General features: G+C 46.4%; 2 protein-coding genes across 3 annotated transcripts in view; one reads left to right on the forward strand and one right to left on the reverse strand.

Moving 5' to 3' along the window:
• The window catches only part of ccnk (cyclin K), a 6954-nt gene extending 419 nt beyond the window's left edge, over positions 1-6535 (forward strand). Inside the window, exons 2-11 of the mRNA XM_030344450.1 lie at positions 450-640; positions 938-1019; positions 2183-2314; positions 2559-2664; positions 2995-3052; positions 3343-3512; positions 3936-4156; positions 4274-4304; positions 4789-4869; positions 4975-6535. Of these exons, the coding sequence (XP_030200310.1) occupies positions 450-640; positions 938-1019; positions 2183-2314; positions 2559-2664; positions 2995-3052; positions 3343-3512; positions 3936-4156; positions 4274-4304; positions 4789-4869; positions 4975-5654 (1752 nt within the window). The 3' untranslated portion in view covers positions 5655-6535. The remainder of the gene's footprint in view (positions 1-449; positions 641-937; positions 1020-2182; positions 2315-2558; positions 2665-2994; positions 3053-3342; positions 3513-3935; positions 4157-4273; positions 4305-4788; positions 4870-4974) is intronic.
• Positions 6536-7053: 518 nt separating this feature from the next.
• Positions 7054-10000, reverse strand: part of ccdc85cb (coiled-coil domain containing 85C, b) — a 40882-nt gene continuing 37935 nt past the window's right edge. For both annotated transcript variants that reach the window (XM_030344455.1, XM_030344454.1), the window contains one exon: positions 7054-9326. In XM_030344455.1, the coding sequence (XP_030200315.1) occupies positions 9237-9326 (90 nt within the window). In that variant the 3' untranslated portion in view covers positions 7054-9236. The remainder of the gene's footprint in view (positions 9327-10000) is intronic.

A 10000-nucleotide genomic window follows, 5' to 3' on the forward strand; every position in this document is an offset into this window, starting at 1 on the left:
GTAGCCAACTTGTTGTTCTTTAGTCATTCATGAAACTAATGGCTTGTACAAAGTCAAGAATCTTTGCCATTCTTGTTTTGTTTACCTTATCTTCAACGTTGAGTATTTTTTTTAAGTCCAGGTGATCATGCAGCACACAACACACCCTGTTGAACTATGAACTCTTAGTATAGACATTGAACATGCACATGGAAATGGATGTCACATGCACATTTTAATGTAAATGGGCAATCACATGTCAATGCCAGTATAATGTAAAACCGTTATACTATCAGTTAACCGTTTAACAAGCCTTCTCTTTTGACCGACTTCACCGACTAAGAAGTATTAAGTACAGGCAGTCCAGATAGTTGACGTTTTAAATACCAAGTACAGTACAACAATACATTTCTCCATCATAGTCCAGTGCAGCAGAGCCTTCATCTGCTTCCTCCCCTCTGCTCATGAAGGAGTCCAAGGACACTATGGCGTCCATCACGGGCCAAGCGTTTCTGGACCACATCAAACCTTGTTGGTACTGGGACAAGAAGGACCTGGCCCATACGCCCTCCCAGTCGGAGGGTCTTGATTGCGGCATTGAGGCCCGCTACCGGAGGGAAGGCGCCCGCTTTATATTCGACGTGGGAACCCGACTTGGCCTGTATCCTTGTTGTGGATTGAGATTAGGCAAAACATACGATTGAGTCTATATATTTTGCCACAATGTGAGGTCATTCTTTTTTTAACATATCTATAATGTCTGAAATACGCCCATTCGCTCGTGATGAAATATAAATGCATCATTTTAGTTTCAGATTGGTTTCTACTAGATCATGTTGTTTATAGCAAACCGTTCACAGCAGTTGGTCAGAACTTTCCTTATGATATTTCTGACCAACCTAAACAACCTGAACCCTGTATTTGCGTGTCATGTGAAAATCCTCAACGATATGTTCAGACATTATGATACGCTGGCAACAGGCATCATCTACTTTCATCGCTTCTACATGTTCCACTCCTTCAAACAATTCCCCCGATACGTGAGTTCAACTGACACTTAAAAGCTTGAATTTCCTTGTTAGGTTGTGTGTAACTTCTTTTCAGTTCTGCAGTTCCATATACTTTTAAATAATCTGGGCATTTATTGTGGGTTGAATTTGGTTTGGGCGATCAATCATATCAAAAAAATCAAATAATGAGTTTCACTATAACAAATCGTCCTGTGAGCAGAAATATTGGCGACAGTGATTGCAATGAATTAAGTAACATATCTCTCCTATTCTACCAGCTACAAATAACCACACAATCAATGGTAGATTATCACTAATTAACCTCAGATGTTAAATCAAATCTTGTTTTCACAACCAATGCACCCTGAATAATTTAACATAGACTAGTACTTTGATTGGTCGTCTAATCTACATGTCGAGTAGTGGAATTAATAGAAAATATGAGATTATAAACAGGCTCAACTTTATGTATCTGGAGCAACAGAGTCTGAGGACAGGATTAGGAGGGTGGATAAACTCCAGTTCCTTAAAGGATTTGGCTGGTTTGTTGTTGACATCCGCTGTGTTGAGATGTAAATCAGCCTCGGTTTTTGTTCAACCCATCCAACTTCCTCTCACGTGTGCTCCGGACGGTGTTACGAAATTAGGCAGCTGGGGAGCCATTGGCATCCCTTCTACTCCAAATTAGTGTTTAGCAGCTATCATAGCTGTATGGAGAATTCCGCAATTCCCTAATTACACAATGTCTGACTCGGACACTGACGAGTTTAATGACAGAGGTACATTTGGCTGACCCATTCCACCATATTCTGACAAACCCAAATACTCGGCAGAAGAAATTGAAATCAGACCAGAGGAGAAGGGTAGATTTATGGAGGCATAGTTTCCTGTTATTGATCTGATACTGTATGGATCGGGTCAATAAGAGAAAGGAAACTCCAGTTTTATCAAGCATTACTTTTATAAACCAACCTGATATTTTCAAAGCGGATATCGGGTTAGCCACTTTTGCCTTATTAAGCTTGGCTTACTTCCTCATTTGTCATCCAGCTTGGATAAATTCCAAACCACAACACTAAACTGCACACTCTTGTGGTGGGACATAATTTCCGCGTTATTGTTCTTCGGAGAAATAGCCTCAATTGTATATCAATTGTTTATCCCTTGTCACCGTGACGTCTGCCGCTCTTTAGGTAACGGGTGGCTGCTGCCTTTTCCTGGCCGGGAAGGTGGAGGAGACGCCCAAGAAGTGTAAGGACATCATCAAGACGGCCCGCAGCCTGCTCAACGACGTGCAGTTCGCCCAGTTTGGAGATGACCCCAAGGTGCAGTGTTTTCTGTTAACATGTCTCACTCGACCACAAACAAGACCGTTAGAGCTCAACTCAAGCACATAGGTGTGATCACACATCGCTGTGAGGGAGCACTGGGCCTGGATTATGAATCATGACTTGATGATGGAGAAAAACTGTTGAGGGGGGCAACTGCTGATGAGTGTTTTCCTAGGATGGGACTGGCTGGCTGGCTGGCTGACTGGCTGGCTGACTGTGTGTGTGTATTTGGTGACAGGAGGAGGTGATGGTGCTTGAGAGGATCCTTCTGCAGACCATCAAGTTTGACCTGCAGGTGGAGCACCCCTACATGTTCCTGCTTCGCTACGTCAAGCAGCTCAAAGGTGAAGGAGAAACATTTTTCCATTATGTGAGAATATAAAAAAGATAGAGTTGATTTGATAGATTTTTTTTATATTGCTGCTGTTTCATTTAATAATAATAATAATAATAATAATAATAATAAATGCTTTATTTTTGAACAGGGACAGTGCACATTAATGAACATTGAGTTTTAAAGATCTTTGTAAACATGCCGGATTATAGCAGAGCTGCTAATTTGCATCCGTAGTCCCCAATAAATAAATATAAAAAGTACAAACAGAAGAGACGGCAAATAAATTGAAAACCTACAAACATATCAATTTCATATCGATTTTTTTTTGTCATTGAAGGGGACAAAAGTAAGGTGTGCAAAGTGCTGCAGATGGCATGGACCTTTGTCAACGACAGGTGAGTCCATACCGATCAGTCTAGAGAACCTCTTTTTAACCTCAGAATTTGACATCACAGATATTAGCTGAATAGCACTTTTATCTTTCCATTTAGCCATCCCCTCTAATTCACCTAAATGTAGTTTTTGAGAGTGATGTAGTTTGACTCGCTCGTTAAGCAGCTTAAGGCCTCTTCCCATACGACTGACGTTTCCGTCATGTCTTCAACAAATGCAAAAGGATAAGATTGGGCCCACACTGTCTGGGCTAATGGCTTCATAATATGGCTGTTAACGCCTCCCCCTCCAGCCTGTGCACCATGCTGTCGGTCCAGTGGGAGCCCGAGATCATCGCCGTGGCCGTCATGTACCTGGCAGGCCGCCTCTCCAAGTTCGACCTCCAGGGCTGGGTCTCGAAGCAGTCGTCGCGCCGCTGGTGGGAGCAGTTCGTCCAGGACGTGCCCGTGGAGCTGCTGGAAGGTATTGGAAGTACAGAAGCACCCGGCTAACAGCTAGCTCCCGGCTCACGGCTAGCTCCCGGCTCACGGCTAGCTCCCGGCTCACAGCTAGCTCCCGGCTCACTGCTAGCTCCCGGCTCACTGCTAGCTCCCGGCTAACCGCTAGCACCCGTCCAACAGCTATTACCCAGCTAACAGCTAGCACTGGCTGAACACTAGCACCAGGCTACAGCTAGTACCCGGCTAACAGCTAGTACCTGTGTAACCGCTGGAACCTGGCTAAACCTGGCTTATTTTTTTTTAATGTACGTGCCTTTTATGCAATCTCCCAAATCTCTTTGGGGGGCCATTTTTTTTTTTTTTGTATCTTTTATATTTGTTGCGTCCCACATTGTATGAACACGTGTGACCCCTTCACCCCTCCCCCCCCCCCCCCATCTACCAGACATCTGCCACCAGATCCTGGACCTGTACTCGCAAGGCAACAAGCCCATCCCCCAGCAGATCCAGGAGAAGGAGCGCGCCCACCCCCAGCCCCAGCCCCCCTCCCTGGCTCCCCCAGCCCCGCAGGCACCCCCGCCCGGGGCCAACCCACCACTGCCCCCACAGCCCAAGAAGACCTCGCCCCAGGGCGCCAGTCCCGCCCTCCCACTCAAACGGCCCCACGTAAGTCCAGCTTCTGCCCCCTCAACTCCTGTTTGAATGACTTCACTAAGAGTTGGACCACTTGGGTTGGTCTTTAATTCTTTTTTTACTCTTTCTTACCTTTATTGTGTTTCTCAGGTGTCCCCAAAAGATGAACCCAAAGCTCCAGGTAAGATCTATTGCTTTAGGGTACTATGTGTAGTAATCCGATATCACTCATTACTGCCCCCTTTGGCCATGGGTGATCTGCAGCTTGCTTGAGCTCCCAACCTGGTTCAAATATAATATAAATCCCAAATCTTGTGATCTTGAGAGGCAGGGAAAGTGCAATTACTTTTTTTTAAGTAAATTATTTGATCATTGATATGTATTTTATTATGAATTTGAATTAAATTGGGTGTTGTTAGGCCCCCCGTTGCTGGTTAGATGTGTGTGTGTGAATGTAAACCGTTTCCAACTATCCCAATAAACCCGACCGGTTGGGCTAAATGTCAAATCTAAGCTTAAACCGAACTTTTAATGTTACTTCATGTATGAGTATAGTTCAGCATAACTTTATTTAAAAGGATGTTTACAATGTCATTCGTCAACCTTTTTGATTCCATCAAGGTCGGTCTCGTGTCAGGTCATCCTAACGTTTTCCCCCCTCGCAGAACCTGTTGGCCTAAAGATCCCTCGCCTGGAGAGCCCCCAGCCCCCCCAGCCCCCCCTGCCCACCTCCCAGCCCCCCCCAGGTGAGTGCCCCTCCAGCCTTCGCCGCCCTCTGCGCGTCGACGCGGCTCTCAGTGTAACCCCGCGGCCCCCTAACGCCTCCGCCCTCGCCTCTCTTTGCTCCGCAGAGCGCCCGGCCCCGGCCCCGCCCACCGAGCCCGAGCCGGTCCCCGAGGAGGCCCCGCCTCCCCCGGCCGTCCCGCCCCCCCTCCCCCACCGCCCGCCGCCCCCGCCCCCCTCCAACTACATCATGTCCACCACCAGCTCCTACATGTCGGGCGAGGGCTTCCAGAGCCTGCAGTCCCTGATGAAGACGGAGGCGCCCGCCTACGCCCCGCCCATGCCCCCCGCCTACGGACACCCCATGCCCCCCTACCACGCCTACCCGCCGCCCAACGCCCCCCCGCCGGGACCCCCCCCTCCCCCCACCTCCTACCCCCCCTCCATGCCGCCGGCCTTCCCCCCGCCCGGCTACAACCACAGCTACCCGCCCCCGCCGCCCCGGATGCCCCTGGGCCACGAGTACCCGCCCCCCCCCGGTCACGACTACCCCCCCCTCCAGGGTCACGACTACGCCCCCCACCAGGGACTGGAGTACGCCCAGCACCAGGGACTGGAGTACGCCCAGCTCCCGGGACACGAGTACGCCCCGCCGGGGCACGAATACGCCCCGCCCCCGGGTCATGAGTATGCCCCGCCCCCCGGTCACGAGTATGCTCCGCCTCCGCTGGGGATCCCAGGGTACCACCCCCCACCTCTGCCGGGACAGCCCGGCGGCATGCCCATGAACCACGGCTGGTTGAGATGAGAGAGCGAGAGAGACACAGAGAGAGAGAAAAGAGAGAGAGACAGACGGAGAGAGAGAGAGGGAAGAAAGGGGGGAGAGAGAGGAGCATGGGAGAGAGAGAAAGTAGCAGGGGGGAGAGAGGAGCAGGGGAGGGAGAGAGAGGACCAGGGGAGAGAGAGAGGACCAGGGGAGAGAGAGGGTACAACAGACGTGACAGAGACAGGGTCCAACTGCACCAAACCCGTTAGGGACCTTAAAGCATGGCAGCTGAAATGTTCCAGAATTTCATAACGGACCCCCCCCCCCCCCCACTCGGCTGGCATCCCAATGCGCAGTGGGAATTATTTTTGCTTACGATTTATTTTTTATGAGATAAAGCCATAATATGTGACGGACACACTCGGTTTGTAAGACTGTAAACCCGTTGCCGTACTATTGGCGGTGCATATTGTTTTGAATGGAAGACGTAGAAATGGCTATACTTACAAAGGAGAAATTGTTTCGCGCCCCCGTTTGAGTGTTTCAGCATTATTGTTTCAACCCATCTCAGATTAGGTTTTAAATAAAAGTTTTTTACTAGTTCCCTGCGCATTTCTTTCTTTTGACTTTTTCAGACTCGACTTTTATGTTATCGAACGTGAAATGTATTTGAGTTTTTTTTTTTTTTTTGCTTTCAACATTCCACCTTATAGCAGTGATTTTCTTTTTTGTTCTTCATACAGCTAAACGTGTGCTTTCTGCAGAGGAAGATAAGCTATTAGACGTATTCATTTCAATCCATTATTATAGACATGTCGGGATGCTTTCCATGGTTTGAGTTGAGCTGCAGGGGACAGTGCTATATGAGTAACCAAACTTGAAGCTGTCATTAAATCATCCATGCCTAAAACTGGATGGCCCAAGCGCTGTTTGTTTTTATCTGAAATCTAGAATTTCTATCCAGATGTGCCTTCGCCGCTGAGAACTTTAGCTAACGAGCCCCTCCCAGTTCATCTCCCACATGGAACTTGGTAAATAATAGATGCATTTTCCAAAAGGTTTTCCGATTTTTTTCCCCAACCATTTTGAACATTGGATATACTTTTTTAGATTAAATGTTTGACAGTTGTTAGTTTGTCTGAGCTGTTGGATGAAATCATCAACACAACTGGATGTGACCACCTAGATGTATCACTGAAACAAAAGAAATGGCATAGAACTTTCAAACCGCTTGTAATGGCTCCCATTTGTGTATTTGTCGACCCGCGGTGAATAATAGGCGGACGCCAATCCCAGCTTCCCAAGCCCTTGACCAGGGAGAGAATAGCTAAATAGTTGTATTGTACATTTCCACCAGGGGGCAGTCTTACTCAAGTTGAATCGGTCGCGCTGTCCCCGATTCACAGCAAAGCTTTTAAAATGAATAGATTTTCTCACTTTCACCGCTAAAAGTCGTGTGTATTTATTTTATTTATAGCCGCCAATACCTGATATTGGTGTGTTTCATAAATCATGCCTTTGCTACAGAAATCGACATTTACATGGTATATTCTATAACTTCTGTGTCATGGTTTTGCACATCTGCATGAAAAACGACAGACATTAAATAAAAAAGAATAATTCCAATTCAGAACACCATGCATAAAACAAGTGGCAGGTTACAGATCAAACAGAATGTAGGTCTACAACTGTATCATGGCTTCAAATGGGTAGAAAATTACATAAAAGAAATGAAGATTTTTGCAGACCAATGGTTTGAGATATAAGAACGGAAAGCACCCTTAACTACACTTCGTACAACTAAAAACTGGAAATGGAAGATCCTGAGCTGTAGGACATAGAGGCCAAAACAGAGGTCACTTTTCCAATTGAATCGCAAATCATAGACTTAACATAAACATATTGGCTAACAGTGCTTGTTCATTCTGACATCAAGGAGAAATTCCTGTTAAAAGTGACATCTAAGGGTAGACTTAATCAATCTTACAGTATGAACCAAAAATGGAATAAAATTAAATCAAAAGCATGCCCTGCTCAAACACATCTGCTGAATCCACAAAACAAGGTGTACGCAAAACATTTTCGGTTTGGATAGTTGGATGTCAATAGTTGACTCTCCATTGTATCTCAGGGTGCTATGAGATTATCAAAAAATTAATTTTCAATCACCTTTGTGTGACGGCCTAGGATGATGATGTAGCAAATGTCTTCAGCAGATTCTAATTGTGTCAGAAGTAGGGTCCGATAATTGGGGGGGAAAAACAAGATTATCAAGCATACTACAATTTCAGAAGAGCAAGTCTTAACTCCATTAGCTCGCGTTTGGAGGCACGCACACGCACACGCAGACACAGACACACACAGACACACAGATGGGCAAGGGAAAAGACCCCCAAACCTGAGAGCGTGATTGTCGAGTGTATACTGATTGAGGTGATTTAATAAAAAAAATATCTTTACACATTTTCAGCCAAAAAAACAAAAGGAACTGTGAAAAGGTTCATTCAAATCAAAAACCCTGTTCATAATCCAGTCGTCTGGTTTGGCAAACGACAGGTCTATATAATATTTGATCACATGGCCACACAAGGATACATACAAAAAGAACAAAAACGATATGAACTAAAAATCAACTAGATATTATCAATATCAACCAAGTAGTGCTATAGATTTGTACATATTATACACACGTTAACAGTGCTCCATATAGGCTACTGTCGTTTGAATAGACCTGCGTAACGAGCAGAAGGTGCAAGATCACACTGGGGACTCACTTGGTTAACAACTTGAGAGGCTAATGCTAATAGCACTCATGGCGCAATAAGGAGTGAAGGAGCTAATTTCAAAGGGAGCTAGGGTAGCTGGTATGGGGTCTATATATTGCCTTAACACGAATGTCTCGCTTCTAAAGTGTTCGGACCATTCAACCCATTCTCACGGAATTACGTGACACTGTCACGTCTTTTAATCTATACATTCGTGATCTGGGACACGTAATTAAAAAAAAATCTTGCCATTTTTTTGGTGCTTTTGGCATGAAAAAATTGAAAAATACGTGTCCCAGATCACGAATGAATAGACTAAATGACGTGACGTGACAGTGTCACGTATTTCCATGAGACTGGGTTGGACCATTAGCGTCCTAAATTCTTGTTGGCTTGACACCACGTCAGCATTACCAGACAGCTCGAACTGGTACATGTGTGAATGTCAAGGATTATAAAGTGAAAATAAAAAAACGGGTCACAGATAATGTTTTATGTGACCCACGTTTTTGTGTGTTTATGAGAGGTACAAAATAACGTACAATAAAACCAAAGCCGAAAGTGAAACAAAGAAAGTGGCAAAGAAGTGAAACTAGCTGCCAGTTGTCAACACTTTTATGAGGCCTAATAAAAAAACATTTTTACACATAATAGGGTTGTACCACTGGAGAGGGTGGAGACTACAAGTCCCACTCTGAAGTTTGAGGGGAACCTATCTCGATCCAGTCTTGTGTATTGACGAAAAAGTGGCAGGTACTGGGTACGGTAGGCAGTAAGGAGCACGGCATGATGGGAAGTGTAGGCAGGTAATACGAAGTGGATTCAGTTTGAACACAGGACGCTCTTTGTGGTTGCCATGCTACAGAGGCCCTTTGAACTGATTCCCAGAGAGCTGCTGTCGGACAGACGGCTTTGATCCGGCGGCATCGCCCAGCTTCCTCCACACCACCTGCATGCCGAGAGAGAAAGAGCGCGAGAGAGAGACAGAGAAAGAGATAGAGCGAGTGTGATAGATCGACAGAGAGAGAGAGACCGAGCGAGACAGAGACAGAGCGAGTGCGAGAGAGCGACAGAGAGAGAGACAAAGAGAGAGACAGTGACAGAGACAGAGCGAGAGAGAGAGAGAGAGAGAGAGAGAGAGAGAGTAAAAGAGATATCCAACAGGAGTGGGGACAGGTGAGGAAAGGTAAAAGAAGAAAACAACAGCAAGGAGAAGATAGAAAAGTCAGGCAGAGTGAAACCCCAAATCGCGAAAGACCCAGAGTAGAAAACAACAACTTTCATCTCCAGGTTGAGCTAATGGAGTCGCAGCAGCAGACACGCGCGCACACACAGAGATTAGAGCAGAGCTCTGCTATCGAAGTAACCCTGTGGTAGGGGGAGCCCCGCAGAGTGCCCGGGGGCACTACAAAGGTGCTATTGTTGTGGGTCCCCCAGATTCCTGGCCTGTCAAATGCCTCGGCCTGGCCCCGATAGCGCATGCTATCCCTCTCATGGGCTCGCGTGCTATTCATCTCGGGCTCCTTTCTCGCTCTCTCTTTTCTCTCTCTTTTTTATCTCCCTCCACCCCTCTCGTGCCCTCCCTCCCCAGATCCATCTCCCTCCTGCACTCTCTTTACCTCT

This window comes from Gadus morhua, chromosome 21, assembly GCF_902167405.1.
Source record: "Gadus morhua chromosome 21, gadMor3.0, whole genome shotgun sequence".
Taxonomy (NCBI): Eukaryota; Metazoa; Chordata; class Actinopteri; order Gadiformes; family Gadidae; genus Gadus; species Gadus morhua.